Source organism: Ammospiza nelsoni, chromosome 20, assembly GCF_027579445.1.
Source record: "Ammospiza nelsoni isolate bAmmNel1 chromosome 20, bAmmNel1.pri, whole genome shotgun sequence".
Taxonomy (NCBI): domain Eukaryota; kingdom Metazoa; phylum Chordata; class Aves; order Passeriformes; family Passerellidae; genus Ammospiza; species Ammospiza nelsoni.
In genome coordinates this window covers 7189356-7205524 of record NC_080652.1, presented here as the reverse complement: position 1 = coordinate 7205524, position 16169 = coordinate 7189356, and the positions used below count along the sequence as shown (strand labels likewise).

The window sequence follows — 16169 nt, the reverse complement described above, 5'->3', positions numbered from 1 at the left end:
GCCCAGGGAAGGGGGACAGAAGGTTCCCCTCAGGCTCCCAGCAGGACAAATTCCCACCCAGAACCTGGACTCTGCTCAACAAAAATCTCTCCTTGCTCCAAGGAGAACAACAGCTGGGTGAGCCATGTGGGGAGAGATGAGGCTGAGGAACAGGGCCCTACCGTCCTTCCACCAGCTCAGGGTGGGCAGGGGGATCCCGTGGCACTCGCAGGACAGCTGGACAGGCTGTCCCTCCAGCACAGACACAGCCTCGGCATCCGGTGAGGACAAGGATGGAGGCACTGCAGGGATGAGAGGAGCAGCTCAGTGATGGCACTGGGCAAGAGGAGAAAGGCAGCTTGGAGCTCCATCCTGCTGGATTCACACCCTCTGCAGCCCTGCTGGGTGCCACAAAACCCCAGTGACATTCCTCTGCCCTGGCTCCATGTGCAAACAATAATCTTGTCTCTCCAGCCAAGCGAGGGATGCTTTTAATTGCACATGGCCAACAGCAGAGGATGACCAAGCATCCCACAAACAAGCCAAGGTCAGGTTGGCCAGACACAGCCTTATTAGGCAGCCCTGCTTACTGGGAAGGTTACCCAACTCTTTCCATTATTGGGTGATGTTCCCAGCTGCTCATAAATACAGCTGGCTGCAAAATGGTAACTCCTTCCCATGGGGGACATCAGTTTGGAGAAGAAAAGCCTCAACACCCAGAAACCCTTGGAAAACAAAAACAGCAGAACCCAAACAATGCACCCGAGCCAGGACGGCAGACGTGCAAACATTTCCCTGGGAAGAGATTGCAGGAACAGGCCCAGAGCAGGAGAACTGGATCTTCTCCACGCCCTGGCCACCTGCCTGCAGGACTTCCACCAACTGGAGCATCCCCGGGAAAGGCCAGGGCCTGGCTCAGCCCCCGGTGCTGTGGACATGCTGAGTGGTCTGGGAAGATGCAGGGATGCTTGGATCGAGGGAGAAAAAGCATCCAGTGCCTGTCTTGGGGTCACTGCTGAGTCAGGGGGGACAGAAATGTCACCAGGCACTCGAGGTGCAAAAGGGACAGGGTGGGTGGGTGACCCTGTAATGGGGACCTGGAAATAGCCATCCATGGGGCCATGGCTTTCCAGGATATCATCTGGGGATTGTATGAGCAGAATTGCAAATGAGCCATCCTCCAGGGATGCATCCCGAGGGCTGGGCCAAGCCCACCGGTCGCACACGGTATTCCAGGGGGGAGCCCCCACAGCTGCGCTCACCGGTGACCCGCAGGCTGTAGCGGAGCTCGGCCAGCCCGGCCGCGTTGGAGGCCACGCAGCGGTAGCTGCCGGCATCGGAGAGCCGCGCTCGGGGCAGCTCCAGGCGCTTCCCACGCCCGGACATCGCCAGCCCCGCTCCGGCCCGGAGCCGCTCCTGCCCCTTGAACCAGGCGATGTCTGCAGGAAAGCAGGGAGCTGAGCTTGAGGAACGGCACTGCTGCCCCAGGGAAAGCGCCGGGGTTCAGGAGCAGGAGCTGAGGACAGGATTGGCTCACCGGGAGCGGGCAGCCCCGACGCCAGGCACTCCAGGGATGCTGAGCTGTTCTCGGGGACGGTCAGATCCACCGCGCTGGGCTCGATGTTGGGAGGCACTGCAACCCAGCAGCGCTGTCAGCGGCTCTGTCTGTCTGCAGCCAGCACAGGGCAGGGCCCGGGGCACAGCCAGGCTCTCCCGGGGCTCCTGGCACAGCAGCAGCCAGGGGCACAGCCCAGTCCCTGCTCTGGGAGGGGACACATCCCCCCATTGTGCCACCACTGCTGCCCAAACCAGCCAGAGGTTTGGTCCCTGCCACGATGAGACATCCATTCTTCCCAGGGAGGGATCTCTGCTCCCTGCCTGGTTTCTCACCTGGCAGCTTCAGAGCCACATCCTGCTGGTGGAGGGGAAATGGGGCTGGGGGAGGACCCTCCAGCAGGAAACACCATTCAAGGTGGTGTTTAGTGTGCTGCCAATGCCATCGCCTCTCAGCTTCATTGACAAAGGACAAGATCCCGAGGAATCAAACCAGTGACACAGCACCTACCAAAATCTGGGCCAAGAACTCCCACCCCTTTGGGCAGCCACGTTCTTCCCCACACACAGGATGGACATCCCCCCTCACCCCAGACCCTGCACTCACCATGCACTGAAACCTGCACCTCTGCCTGGGCCAGCCCTGCCCAGCTGCTGCCCTGGCAGGCGTAGAGCCCTTGGTGGCCAAGCCCCACTCGTGTGAGCAGCAGAGTGCCACCATCCTGGGACACCACCACGCCGTCCTGCCCGTCCAGAGGGTGCCCGTCCTTCAGCCACCTGCGGGCAAGGGGACAGGCAGCAACCACCCACCCCCTGTCTCTGCACACCAACGGGACGCTGGCAGCAAGGGCTGTCCCCTTGTCCCCTGGAATGAGGCTGGCAGTGCCAGCAGGAGACGCCAAGGACAAGGAGAAGGAACGGATGCCTCCCCCCCTTAGGGACACCCCTACCACCCATCCTGGGGGCGCAGGGAGCCTCAGCACTGCAGCACTCACTGGATCTGGGCTGGGGGGATGCCCCTGGTGTGACACTGGATCCTCAGGGAGGTGTTGGCTACAGCTGCCAGGTGCCCCTCACCATCACCAATCCACAGCTGGGGGGGAGCTGGGGGAGAGGGGACCTCAGGCTGTGCCCACCCTTGGGCCCTGGCACAGGGATGCGACACAGCCAGGGCTTGGGGGATATGGGCACAAAGGGAGGGTGTTTGAACCTTGCACGTGCAGGCTGTAGCTGAGCGAGGCGCTCCCCGCAGCGTTGGTGGCCGTGCAGGTGTAGAGGCCATTGTCTGTCACCTGGGGCTCAGCCAGGTGCAGGGATCCTGAAGGGAGGACGCTGAACCTTGGGGGAGAAGGAACAGGAAAGCTGGATGGGAGAAACAACCATGGCATCCATCACCCAACCCTGAGCAGGACTGAGGGCTCAGAGCTCACCATGGCCACCTCCCACTCAAAGAGGGTGGCACTGTCACAGATGTATTTACAGAAAAATACTTTAGCTAAGGTTTTTCTCTTGAGAAGCTGAGAAGCCTCAGAAATGAAATGTAAACAATAATTATTTGTAGAATGCAACAGGTGCATGTTTGTTTGGTCTCATGTAGTTGTTTTTAATTAATGGCCAATCACAGTCCAGCTGTCTCAGTCTCTCTGGTCAGTCACAATATTTTATTATAATTCTTATCCTTTCCTTGCTAACCTTTATTTTATTATAATTCTTATCCTTTCCTTGCTAACCTTCTGATGAAATCCTTTCTTCCACTCTTTTAGTATAGTTTTAATACATCATTTTATTTTCATATAATCTATATAATAAAATAATAAATCAGCCTTCTAAAACATAGAGTCAAGATTCCCATCTCTTCCCTCATCCTGGAACCCCTGCAAACACCACTACAGTGGCACAGCTGCCATGGGGGCAAACCCCCTTTGCTCAGCCCCTGCACGAGGCAGCACAGGAGCCCAGGGGGATGCAGGAGGACCAGGGTCCCCCCAGAGCACAGCCCCTGCAGCTGGAGCTGGCCATGCTCTCACTGCCAGCCCCATCTGTGCTCCACAGACATAACCTCATCTCAGCCCACGGCTGCAGATCGCTCCTGGTGTGCTCCCATCAATCACCCAGCATGGACAAGGCAGCTGAGAGGGGGGGAGCAGAAACAGGGGGACAGGATGTGTGAACAGCCCGGAGCAGCCATGGCAAACCAGACATGAACAGCAAGGCAACGCATCCCCCAAGAAAAGCAAAACCAAGCTGCCTTCCTGCTGCCACAGCAATCCTCAGGTATAGGTAAGAAGTGTTTAACCCCAAGACCAGGACCTGTGGCTTTAGGGATCCCTTCCAACATGGTGCTAACATTTGGGGAAAACACTGGAAGACCAAGACACCAGATAACCCAAAGAACGGTTGGATATGTGTTTATCCTCGCCCATCAAATCACATTAACTGTCTGTCTCATGGCTGTCATCAGCTTCAACACCATCAGCAAATTGATTTGTCCCTCCAGAAGTCACTCACTGGATCAAAACTGGCCTAAATGCCACATCCCAGGGCAGACAAAGCCACTGCTGGGCTAAAGACTCTGTTTGTGCCAAACCTCGTCCCAAGAAGCACCAGGCCCTGGTCCAACACTTCCCACTGGGATCCACCATCCCCAGGCCCATCCTTGACCTTGTGACAGCACCAGGCAGGAATGTGCAGGAAGGCAGACAGACAGACAGACAGCAGGCTGAGGAGCTGCCTTTCCTTCCCAGCCCCATGTCCAGGGTAGGCACATGAGTGATGGGAAGCAGCTGCTTGGTCCCAGATGTTTGGAAGGTGGAAGAAAAGCCTGGCGCTCTCCAAGGAGAGCAGAGCCAATGCAGCCCTGCTCACTGCCTGAGCTCCCGCACTGCCCACAGGATGCCAGGTGTGCCCTTCACATCCCCCTGCCAGGCAGCTCAGTCTCTCCATGGACCTGAAGGGACACCAAACCCCAGGAGATGGTGGCCCTAGCACCCAGAGCCCTCCTTACCTGGTGCTGGCCAGGGGCAGGGGCTGGAGCTCCCGGCTCCACACCACCAGGGGAGGGGGCGACCCTTGGGCCTCGCAGGGCAGGGTGGTCTCCTGCCCCAGCACTGCCAGGATGGGCACAGGCTCTGCTGTCTGTGATCCATTCACGCTGATCCTGGGCTTTGCTGCATGGAGAGAGAGCACAGATAGTGCAGGGACACTTCAGAGCCCTCACTGCTCCTCTTGCCATCCTCCAAACCCATCTGGCACCTGGATTGGTGCTTCAAGGAAGCCAGGAGTGTTCCCAGGTCATTCTCTCTCCCTGCCAGTCCCCAGTGGAGCTGTCCTGAGCACTCACTGCTGATGGAGAGCTGCATCTCCCGTCTGGAGAACCCTGCTGCGTTGGTGGCTGTGCAGAAGTAGGTGCCAGCGTCCCCAGGGGACGATGAAGGGATCAGGAGGGTCCCATCGGGGTCGAGATGGTAGTGTGGGCTCAGTGAAATGGGCTCTGTGCCCTGCAGGGGAAAGGGAAGGGAGGAAGGCAGAGATTCTCCCGTGAGCTGAACATCCCAAGGGCAAGAAGAGAGCTCTGGGCACATCAGAGCAGGGCACGCCCTGGTCCCAGCTCCCCAGGGCACTTGGTGCCACCTCCCCAGGCAGCCACAGCCACTCTGGAGAGCTACACCCTTCAAACACATCTCCCTGAACCCAAGGCTGGCCCCAGCCAGGCTGGCATGGCACAGAGCCCCCTGTCCCCTACCTTGGCCCAGGTGACAGTGGGGGGTGGCACACCGGTGGCATTGCACTGCAGGGTGACAGCAGCTCCCTCGGTGGCAGTGACCAGAACAGGGCCAGGCTCGATGCTGGGAGGAGCTGGGAAGGAAGAGAAACCTCATCCTGCATGGCCAGGGACACATCCAGCACAGAGAGCAGAGCACAGAGAGCACTGCCCCGTGTCACTGCTCAGAGGGGACACCCAGGTCCCCGTCACTCACCGTGGATGACCAGGGCCACGTCCTGCCTGTGTGAGCCCAGGGCATTGCTCACCTCACAGGTGAAGGTTCCTGCATCCCCCTGAGATGCCTGCTCCATGTGCAGGCTCCCGTCAGCCCGCATGGAATAGCGGCCACCGGGGGCTACCTGGACATGGGGGAGAGCAGGAATCAGGATAGGTGGCAGGGTGAAACACCAACACATCCCTGCATCTTTGGGCACATCCAGAAAGGATTCTTTCACCAAAAAGCACTGAGAATTGGGATTTTTCATCTTAAAAGTCCAAAAGCCTTCCCCAAATGAGTCCTTGAGCAACATCCTGTTGTGGAGATATACCCACATTGCCTTCCCAGCACAAACGCTCTGTTGGATTCCTTCACCAACAGCTTTCACGCCAAAGGTTGGGGGAGCCATCCTGCAGTGAAGCCCCCTCAGGGGGCAGGTGCCCACCCACCCAGCCAGGGTGCCAGCAGGCATGGAATCCTCACCATGTGCCCATCCTTGAGCCAGCGGCGGGCGGGGAAGGGGCTCCCAGCCAGGACCACACAGGGCAGGGACACGGGCTGGCCCGGCAGCACAAGGACCACGGGGGATGCAAGGGCTATTTCTGGGGCTGTTTAAAGAGGGGAAAGGGAACCAGCATTAATCAGTGATAAACTGGCCAGGAGCACTCAGGAGAATGGAGGTAGATCACCTTTCTCCCAAGGTCTGGGTCCTGGTTCAGCATGAGCCAGCTCTGATTCCACTCCCCAGGGATTTGGGGATATTCACTGCTGCGTGGGTCCATGGCAGCACATGAAGCCAAAGAGGGCTTGGAAGGGCATTGCCCAAACCCTGCCCTGGGGTCTCTGAGCATTCACTGTGGCCAGCTCAGGACCAGAGACAGCTGCTCTGGTCTCTGCCCTCACCCCTGCCAGCACACTGGGATGGATTCACGACCAAAGCACAGAAACACAAACCCTGTCCCGTGACTGTGAGCTTGACCTCTGCCTGGATCTTCCCAAACTCATTCTGGGCTTCACAGATGTAGATGGCTTGGTCATCCAGAGAGGCACCTGGAGCACAGTGGGGAGAAGCCTCAGCCTGGTGGGGCTGGAGAGCCCTGAGCAAGCTCCAAGGCAGGGACCACCCTCCCCAATGGGGACAGACCCCTCAGAGCTGGATTCTTGCAGGCTGTTGCTGCACACCTTGCACGAGTTAACAATACAAATAAATGCATGCACACTCAGCTCTTACTGTCAATGAGGAGCTGGGCAGTCTCCAGCTGGCTGGAAACCTCCCGTGGGCCGTGCCAGCCCACCACAGGCTTCCCATCCTGCCGGGACCAGGTGACCTGGGGCAGGGGAGATCCCTCCACACGGCATGGCAGGCTCACTCTGTCCCCAACCTGGACCTCCAGGTCGCCCAGGGGCTCAGGAAAGTGAGGGGCAGCTGGAGGAGAGAGCAGAAGAGAGAGGGCTCAGGCAGGTCCAGCATCCCCAGGCTGAGCCTGGAGAAGGGATGGGGCTGCAAAACCAATGAGCTGGGTGCCCTGACAAGGTACAAGACCCACATTTGGTGCTTTTCCAAAGCTGACAGAACCTTTGCAGTTTCCACCACTTCCAGTTACGCTCATCGACCCCTGGCTCAGCAAAATAACTTGCACTTTTCCACCTTTAACTGCTTTAAACCCTGCTGCCCTCAACACAGAGCCTTCCCTCCTCCTCCTCCTCATGTTCTTTCATCCCTTCTACCTCCAGCAAAAGATTTTCACACACACAAAAGTCAGCCCCCGCCTCTGCCTAATCCCACTGAGCGCACTTTGCATCCCAAGCCCTCATGTCCCCGTGCAATAACAACTGCCTTGTCTTTTCCCACTTGCTGAGCCTCCTGCATCTTCCCAAAGCTTGGAATTCCTGTGCCAGGCACCAACACCTCCCTGCTGGGAAGCCTGGGAGAGCAGCAAGGGGGAGCTGAGGCACAGAGGGGAGCTGCGGAAGAGGCTGCGGGACTCGCATCCCACAGCGGCACTCACATCCCACGTGCAGCACGGTGCTGTCCCAGGCCGTGCCCGCCTCGCCCAGGGCCCGGCAGCCGTAGAGCCCCGCGTCCTCCTCCCGCACCGCCTGCAGCCGCAGCACCGCCCGCGGGCCGCCCGCCGGGAACGCGGCCACCGCCTGCTCCCCTGCCGGAGCCAGCGCCACACCCTGTGGGTCCCTGCCGTGTCACAGCCACGGGGGTGGCCCCGCGGGGCAGGGGAGGGGTCCCGGTGTGTGCCCCCCCCCCCCCCCCCGGGCTCACCTTTGTACCACACGATCTGGGGTGGGGGTGCCCCCGACACCCAGCACTCGAGGGTGACATCCTCGCCCACCAGCACCTTCAGGGTGGGCGTCACTGCCAGGATGGCAGGGGGCTCTGTGCCGTGGGGAGAGGGGACTTTGGTCACCCTCTGATGCTCTGGGTGCGGTGCCATGCAGCCCAAGGGGACCCCAGAGCCCTGGGTGCAGTCCCCAACACCTTTAGAACACACATCCCCATCCCCAATGTGCTGTCCCCCAATGCCCTTTATCACACTCAGCCCCATCCCCAATGTGCTGACCCCCAATGCCCTTTATCACACTCAGCCCCATCCCCAATGTGCTGACCCCCAATTCCCTCCGTCACACTCAGCCCCATTCCCATTGTGCTGTCCCTCAATGCCTTTTATCATTCACAGCCCTATTCCCACTGTGCTGTTCCCAATTCCCTCCATCACACACAGCCCCATTCCCAATGTGCTGACACCAATATCCTTTATTACACACAGCCCCATTCCCACTGTGCTGTTCCCAACACCCTTTATCACACACAGGCCCATTCCCACTGTGCTGATCCCAACACCCTTTATCACACACAGGCCCATTCCCACTGTGCTGATCCCAACACCCTTTATCACACACAGCCCCATTCCCAGTGTGCCACCAGTACCAGTGAACTCCAGGGTGATCACTTGCTCATCCCAGCCCAGAGTGCTGCTGGCATAGCAGCTGTAATTCCCTGCATCCTCTGGGACAGCAGAGCTGATGTGCAGGGAACCCTCAGCATCCCTGAAAACCCTGCAGCAATTGGGAGAGAAAAGGGAGAAAGGAGCACTGTGGAAACAGGGATGATGGAAAATGTGTGGATATAAATGAGCAGGTTTCAGGCCATGCTGGGCATGTGGTGGATGTGGGTCAGCACTTAGAGCCAGCTGCTGCAGGGAAGGACTTTGCTTTGAAGCAGGGAAAAGCACTGAGAATTGGGCTTTTTTCATCTCAAAAGCCCAAAAGCCTTCCCCAAAGTGAACCCCTGCACTCACAGCCTGACACAGGCAGGGGTTGAAAGGCGAAAAGCAGCAGAAATTAAGGAGAAGTACAAGGAGTATTTTGAGACCTGAGCTCACACCAGGTGTGCAAAGTGGGGACAGTGACCTGGATAAGGCCGGACAGCTTAAAAATAAATATAGGAAATTAAGGCCAGCAGCATGCCAAGCATCTCAGGAGCAGGGGCTGGGATACTGCAATGCCTCCCTCTTCCCAGAGCTGTGGCAGCCCCAGGCCTCCCTCCCTCACCTCACACATCCCTGCAAGGGAGCCCCATCCCTGTGGGACACCAGCATGGAGGCTCCTGGCTCCCCAGGGTTACCTCTCATCCTGCTGCAGAGGCCAGCCCCAGTGCCTCCAGGTGGTTTGGGGCTGGGGGTGGCCCCCGGCCGTGCAGTTCAGCCGCAGCTCCTGGCCCCTGCTGAAACGCTGGGGACTGGGGTCCACCTTCACCCAGGGCGCCTCTGCATGGGTGGGAGCAGGGCTGAGCCTCCAGGTGCCATCACCACGGGGCAGGGTCCCTCACAGGGGCACAACCCACCCTGGATGAAGAGCCACAGCGAGGCAGCGGCAGTGCCACGGGCGCTCTGTGCCACACACTCGTACAGGCCCCCGTCCCCCGGCTGCACGTGGCTGATCTCCAGGGAGCTGTTCTGCAGCAGCCGGGCCCTGCCAGCCCCTGCCTGTGCCACCTTCCCATCCCAGCTCCAGGTCAGGTTGTAGGGCACGTCCCCCAGCACCACGCAGGACATGACCACGTTCTGCCCCGGTGAAGCCGTGATGTTGCCCGGGGTGATGAGACGTGGTGGTGGCTCTACGAACAAGGGATGGATGCCTGGGTGAAAGGAGCTCGTGCCCAGCCACGGGAAGGGCTCCAAGGCTTGGCACAAGCAGCCCCCACCTGAGACAGAGAGGTAGGCACGGGCCCGGGACACGCCGACCTTGCTTGTGGCCGTGCACTCGTAAAAGCCTTCGTCACCCTCAGACACTGCAGGGATCAACCAGCTGATGTTCCCTGAAATCCTGCAAAAAGGGAGAGAAGGAAATATGGATCACTCCCACCTTGGGACTGCAGTGCCACCATCCTGGTCCTACTCCCTGGGTTTTTTTTTTCCATCTGAGTCAGGCAGAGGTGCATCCCCGCTTGATGCAGACCTGTCCCTTGGGATTTTCCTCTTGGGATGCTCAGAACCTGAAGGCACTCACCCAGCACACAGCACCCCCTCATCTGGCACAGCTCAGGGACCCACATGGCACCCTCCTGGGGCCCACTGGGCCATACCAGAGGCTCACCTGAAGAGCTGCTCCTCCCCGAGCTTCCTCCTGCCACGGCTGAGCTGCAGCTGGAAAGGGATCTCACTCCGTGCAGAGCAGGAGATGAGCTGCGGCTCACGGCTGTAAGCCTGGATATTGCTGGAGATGTTCACTTTGGGCAGACCTGGAAGGGGTTGGGGGTGTGCAGATGTACAGCACCCTTGGAAGCAGGATGACCGAGGAGAAACCACAGCAGAGGCAGCGCTTCAACCTCTGCTCCCTGCTCAGCACCCGCGGGCTGCACTCACCGGGGACCACGCTGGTGTAGGTGACCCCCGAGAGGCGGTGCAGGGGGTGGCCCTGGCCATCCTCACCCTTCACCTTCAGCAGAAAGTCCCCCGGGGGCACCCAGAGCGGCGAGCCCACCCAGAGCTGCGCGCTGGGGCCAGAGGAGGAGTTGAGGAGCGGCTGCACGGGCAGCGAGAGCAGGACGTGGCCCGAGGTGTTGAACAGCTCGATCTCCTGCAGGCGCCCAGGCGGCCTCAGACCGCTGCAGTTCACCAGCACAGAGATGGGCAGGCCTGCAAAGGGGAAGGGAAAACTCCACCAACCACATTCCCGGCTGCAAATCGCCCAAATGCGGCACCCAGCCCCGGGCAGCACCACCCTCACCCTGCACCGGCCGCTCTCCGCGCTGGATGGCGTCAAACTCCGGCTGCGTGGAGAAGCTGGCTTGAAAATTAACATTGCTGATGCCCGTGATCCTCAGAGAGTGGCGGCCGCTGCTCTGGGTCTGGAAGCAGATTGAGAAGCACTGAGGGCAGGGAAGGGAGAGGTTGCAGCTGCCCCTTTTATCCCGCTCATACATCTTTAACTGCTTGCCTGGAGGTGGATGGGGATAGTCCACACCTGGCAAAGCCTGGCAAGCTAAACATCCACCAGGGAAAGGCAGGGGATGTGCAGTCTGCCAGCAGCCTACCGTGACCAGCCACGTCCCTGGCTCGTAGGGCTCCAGGGCCACCACCATGGCTGAGTTGGGGATGCTGAGCAGCTCCTTCAGACCTCGGCCTTTCTCCAGGACCTTTCCTGTAACAGAAGTGAACGTCTCAGGCCCTGGGCAGTGCAGAGCCCATCACAGCTCACAGCCAGGGAAATCCCTCAAAGGCAGAGGCAAAGCCAGCCTGGGAGGGGAGCGGGGAGGTGTGCTGGTGTTCACTGAGGGCTTTGTAGCTCATCACCTTTTCATTTGAGTTTTAGGGCAGGATTCAGTGAACCCCTTGCTGCTTGTCCTCACCTGAGGTCTTTGTGGGGGCCAAAGCCCCATCTCCCCTTGTTGTCCCTCTCCCAGCTCCTACCTGCCGGATCCTGGACCCTGATCCCTGGGGCAGGCCCACTCAGGGATATGGTGACTTCCTTCAGGCTGGGATCAAAGGGGACCTGCCACGTGTTCTCCCCACCATCCTCGTGGTCCGTGGACAGCAGGTGGACCTTGGAAGCCTGGATGGCCTCTTCCACCCACTTCAGCACCTGCGGGCAGTCAGGGGAGGGTTCAACCCGGATCTCCCCATCCCGGCCAGCACAGCCTCACTCCAGCACAAGGGGCCAGGTGTCCCCACTGACCTCTGTCACCTGCTGCTTGTCCAGGTGGAAGATCTGCCCGGAGCTGGTGGCGGCGATGCGCTCGTACACGCGGTACCCGGGGTGGCTCCTGTCCCCGCAGTCCCCGGTCAGCACAAACACCACCTGCCACAGCAGCCCACGGCAGGGACACAGCTGGCATCCACCAGCACCCCAGGACATCGAGGGGTGCAGAATTCCCCGGGTCCGGGGTTTTATGGCTGTGTTTCAGCGATGCGGCGCTGCTGTCGCAGGAGCCGGGGCCGCTCACCTGGCTCTGCTTGTGCTGCAGCAGCCGCAGCAGCTCCTCCTGCTGCTCGTAGTCCTTGGCCCGAGCATCCGAGAAGACGTAGACGAAGGAGCCGGGATGGGAGATCTCCACGGCCACCCTGATGGCGCCCACGCTCATCTCCGGGCAGTCCCCCCCGCCCTGGGGGACACAGGCGGGGACGTGGCACAGGCACCGAGACACCCAGGGCTCAGATGCCGGCAGGATCCCCCCCGGGGGATGCTCACGGCCAGAAACAGCCTCATTTTACAGTGGGATGGAACTGCAGGGACACTGAGGATCACACGGACCCGGCCCTCCCTCACTAAAGCACCCATCTGGGGATCCATGCTCACAGAAGCCACTGGCTTCCCACAGATACCTTCAGTGGGCACATCTGTGCCAGCCAGCCCAGGGAAGCCTCAGAGAGCACCAGCTCCCACTTTCCCAGGGCTTGGCACCCCAAAGGGCTGGGAAAGCATTTGCAGCCTCAGCGTGACAGCTCCTGCCAAAACAGCTGCGTCCGAAGGGAAAAGCCACAGGGATTTAGCAATTCACAGGAGGCAGGGAAAGAGTGGGGATGGATAAAGCAGGATTAAGCTCCCGGGGAACATTTCAGCTGGTAGAAAACAGACAAAGTAATTTAAAATAATAATAATAATAAAAAAGACAGAAATTAAAAACTCAATTATCAGGCAGTGGTTGTAGAAGAGATTTTTGGTTCCATGGAGAGTCTGTGCAAACGCTTCTGGGATCAGCATAAGAGGTGTGGACTGGGAATTCTCTGCCCTGTTGCAGGACTCTGGGGCACAGCACCAGTATCACCCATCCTCTCCACCCCCAGCCCTGTGTGCAGCCCCCAGCCAGGCTGGCTCAGCCTGAACCCCCATCACACTTGTGGGGGATGCAGGGATTGCCCCCAGAACCCACCACCATGCAGTGCCCAGGCCTGGCAGAGCAGCCTGGGGCTGGGTTTGCCTACCTGGACATGGAGCTCCCGCAGGCGCTGCTGGAAGAGCTGAGGGTCCGTGGTGAGGGTGACAGGTCCCACCTCTGTGAGCACACAGATGCTGCCACTCAGTCCCCCGAGCCCAGCACCAGCTCCTTCCTATGCCACCCACACTGCTGGTGCTCCTGGCACCTGTGAGACTCAGGGTCCAGCATCTACGCTGGCTTGGCACCAGCAGACAGGTGGCTTTGGGCAGACCAGCCCCTGTGCCCACACTGTGACTGCTTTGGCAGACTATTCCCACACCCAGGAATTGCTCCTGACATGCTGGGTGGTCCCAGTCAGGGTAAGCTGCAAACTCTGTGCCCTTTTCTACTGGGGAGGCTCCCAGCAAAGCAATGCAGGAATCAGCTCACTGCCTCTGCCTCCTTCCCTGTCTGGCTCCAATGGTTTCACTCAGCTCAGTGTTTCTGCTGAAAATAAAGCTTGGGTCCTTCTCGCCTTGTAGGAGGCCAGAGCTCTTTTGGGGAGCAGCTGCACTTACATGAGCGTGCACAAATAGGACAAAATTAGGGGCAGAAAGAAATTATTCTGGTATCACAGCAAGTTACCAAAGCCTCTTAGCAAGTGGTGTTTTTATTGAGGTGACCTGGAAGCTCATTGAGGAGTTGGACAGAAATTCCCCCATGGTTACTCCAGGGAGATTGGAGCAGGATGGAAGGGGAAGAGCCACCCACAGCAAAGTGTCAGCACCCCCGGGTTTAATACAGAGAAAAGCAGCCCACCCTGTGCCCACAGGATGGCTTGGGGACAGGAGCCCCAGCCCAGCAGCTGAGGTGCCATCCTCACCACAGCAGCCACCAGGGCATTAAAAACAGGGAGAAGGAGCAGTGCAAGCACTTGTGAAGTGCACGCTTCAAACACAGACCCAGCCCAGCTCCCCGCAGCCCCTCCATGGCAGGACACACCCTCAGCCTGTCCCGGACCTACCTGGGTCATGGAAGGGCACCAGGGCGTAGTTGCTGATGGGTTTGGTGCTCCGGCTGCGCGTCCGCTCCAGGATGCGGGAGGCGCCGTCCATCACCTGCACCAGGTCGTCGTACATGGAGCCGGTGACATCGAACACGAAGGCCAGAGTGGCCCATCCTGGGGGTGATTCGGCCGCACCGAGGCCCAGCAGCGTGCAGAGAGCCACCAACACCCCTCCGTGGGGCGGCATGGCGGGGGACACGCTCAGGGGTCAGGAGCGCCCCTCGCTCTCCCCGCGGGGACCGTGCGGCAGCAGGGACGGAGGGACGCGCTGTGCGAGGGGCCACACGCGGCGGGGACAGCCAAGGGACCCGGGCAGGGAACGCCCAGCCCTCCGCAGCTGCGGACCTGCTCCTCCAGCGCTCAGCTTCTGGCAGGGAGCAGCGAGAGAGGGAGGGAGGAAAAAGCGGAATTTTGGAGCCAGCGACGCGGCGGGGAGGTGGGTGGGAGTTGGAGGGAAGCGGGATGGGGATACAGGGGTTGGGAAGCAGAGCCTGCAGCCCACGGGGTTGTCAGAAACGCTGCCCTGACCCCCTGGCTCAGAGAGACCCTGCTCTGCTGGGGTTAGGGGAGGACACGGGGGTCACGGCTGAGCACCTGTGAGGAAACCCTGCCAAACCCCAGCGGGGGAGACACAGCTGTGAAAGGAGCCCCAAGGACCCAAACCCCCCCTTGCTGGGCAAAGGGGCCTGGAATGGGGGTCTGTGAGGGGGCTCGGAGGGCAGGGGGCTCTGTGGGGGCTCAGCCACGCAGCCACCCCACGGACAGGGAGCAAAGAGCCCGCAGAGCACAGACAGAGCCGGGCCGGGGCTGGGCTGGGGCCGGCAGCGCTTGGCCGGGGCCGGCAGCGCTGAGCTCACGCTGCTCCGCTGGGATGCTCTGCTCTTGCTCAACTCCCCCGCAGCGCAGCCAGGGCACAGCCACGGCCAAACGCCGGCTCCAGGTGAGGCTGGGCATGCACCTCCTGCACCCCCACGGCAGCCCTGCTCCTCCCAGGCACAGGAGATGGGGGACCTTGGAGATCACCCATCTCAAAACCCACACACAGGACAGTGGGACCGCCCTGTGCATTTCTTTATCCCTGCAAGCATGGCTCAGCCCAGCTCAGCTTCAGAGCAGGCAAGGACAATCATAGCAGAGCAATGATACTCGTGCCCCTGGGACTGTGCCAGTGGCCTGCTCCCCTCCCGTCCCACAACCAGGGCTTGCACGCCCCCAGACTTTGCACTCCCAGCCCCACAGTGCCACCAAACCTACCTTGGAGCATCCCCAGCCCGCATGCCAGCTCCATCCTGCACCCTGGCAGGGAGCACCAACACTGCTGGCACAAAATAAACCCCAACAGCTTCTCCTCATCACCAAATTAATCCCAGCCGGCCCTTCCCACACCCACCAGTGCTCCCAGTCCCACCTGTTAGCTGGGCTTTAACCCCTTCCCTGCTGGGGGTTAAGGCACAGCCCTGGGTGACCAGCGTGGTTTGGAGCCTGTGCCTGCCCTTGCCCACCCCATGGCGCAGGGGAGGAATCCCTGGGAGCTCCCACCATGTGCTGGCACAAAGCACCCCCTGCACAAACACAGCCCCCTTGTTCAGACCATTAGGGCATCTCCTCTGGCCTCCTGAGAACAATTAGTCACCAGCCTCGTTAGGGGAGCAGACACGGGGCTGTGGCTGCCAGGGAGGCCTCGCAGGGCTCGTTTCCAGGAGAGCTGGCACAGCAGAACGGCCAAGGCTGCACGTGAGAGGCTGTGAGCCCCCTGAGAGCCCTGCCAGGAGCAGGGGGCTGCCAAGGGGCACCGCCAGGCACTGGGACACGATTGTGGAATATTTGTATCAAGATTCCTCTGCAGGCACCGTGTGCCAACAGTGACCCAATGGCTCCCAGCCTGCTGCATCAGTGAGGGGACTCAGAGGGGACAGGGACGGAGCCCATGGCTGTGTCTTCATTGCACAAAGAAAAAGGGGTGCAGGCACTGTGTGAGGATGGGACCCAGCAGGGAAAGCTGTGTCTGGGTAAAAGGAGGTGGGAAAAGCCCTGTATGGGATGCCTGGAGCTGATTCCTGGCAGCTCATCACAGTGTGGGCACAGTGCCTGCCCACAGAGCCCAGGGCATCCCTATTTACACCTGTGCTGGTGCCGTCACTGCCCTGGGCTTGGGACACAGGACAGTGGCACCCCCAGCCCCACCAGGTGCCAGGGCAGCCCCCAGCCCCACCAGGTGCCA

At 60.1% G+C, this 16169-nt stretch overlaps 1 protein-coding gene across 1 annotated transcript in view; it reads right to left on the bottom strand.

Annotated features, from left to right (window-relative positions):
- HMCN2 (hemicentin 2) overlaps positions 1–14135 on the bottom strand; it is a 36249-nt gene extending 22114 nt beyond the window's left edge. Inside the window, exons 1-28 of the mRNA XM_059486178.1 lie at positions 13907–14135; positions 12950–13020; positions 11971–12129; positions 11703–11825; positions 11438–11609; positions 11062–11168; positions 10755–10875; positions 10391–10663; positions 10122–10266; positions 9730–9851; positions 9370–9642; positions 9151–9292; positions 8455–8582; positions 7789–7902; positions 7523–7672; positions 6745–6939; positions 6468–6563; positions 5997–6121; positions 5511–5655; positions 5276–5388; positions 4874–5030; positions 4538–4700; positions 2744–2871; positions 2529–2637; positions 2141–2310; positions 1517–1612; positions 1242–1418; positions 162–281 (exon numbers count right to left, since the gene is read on the bottom strand). Coding sequence (XP_059342161.1) covers positions 162–281; positions 1242–1418; positions 1517–1612; positions 2141–2310; positions 2529–2637; positions 2744–2871; positions 4538–4700; positions 4874–5030; positions 5276–5388; positions 5511–5655; positions 5997–6121; positions 6468–6563; positions 6745–6939; positions 7523–7672; positions 7789–7902; positions 8455–8582; positions 9151–9292; positions 9370–9642; positions 9730–9851; positions 10122–10266; positions 10391–10663; positions 10755–10875; positions 11062–11168; positions 11438–11609; positions 11703–11825; positions 11971–12129; positions 12950–13020; positions 13907–14135 — 4123 coding nt within the window. The remainder of the gene's footprint in view (positions 1–161; positions 282–1241; positions 1419–1516; positions 1613–2140; positions 2311–2528; positions 2638–2743; positions 2872–4537; positions 4701–4873; positions 5031–5275; positions 5389–5510; positions 5656–5996; positions 6122–6467; positions 6564–6744; positions 6940–7522; positions 7673–7788; positions 7903–8454; positions 8583–9150; positions 9293–9369; positions 9643–9729; positions 9852–10121; positions 10267–10390; positions 10664–10754; positions 10876–11061; positions 11169–11437; positions 11610–11702; positions 11826–11970; positions 12130–12949; positions 13021–13906) is intronic.
- Positions 14136–16169: the final 2034 nt, after the last annotated feature.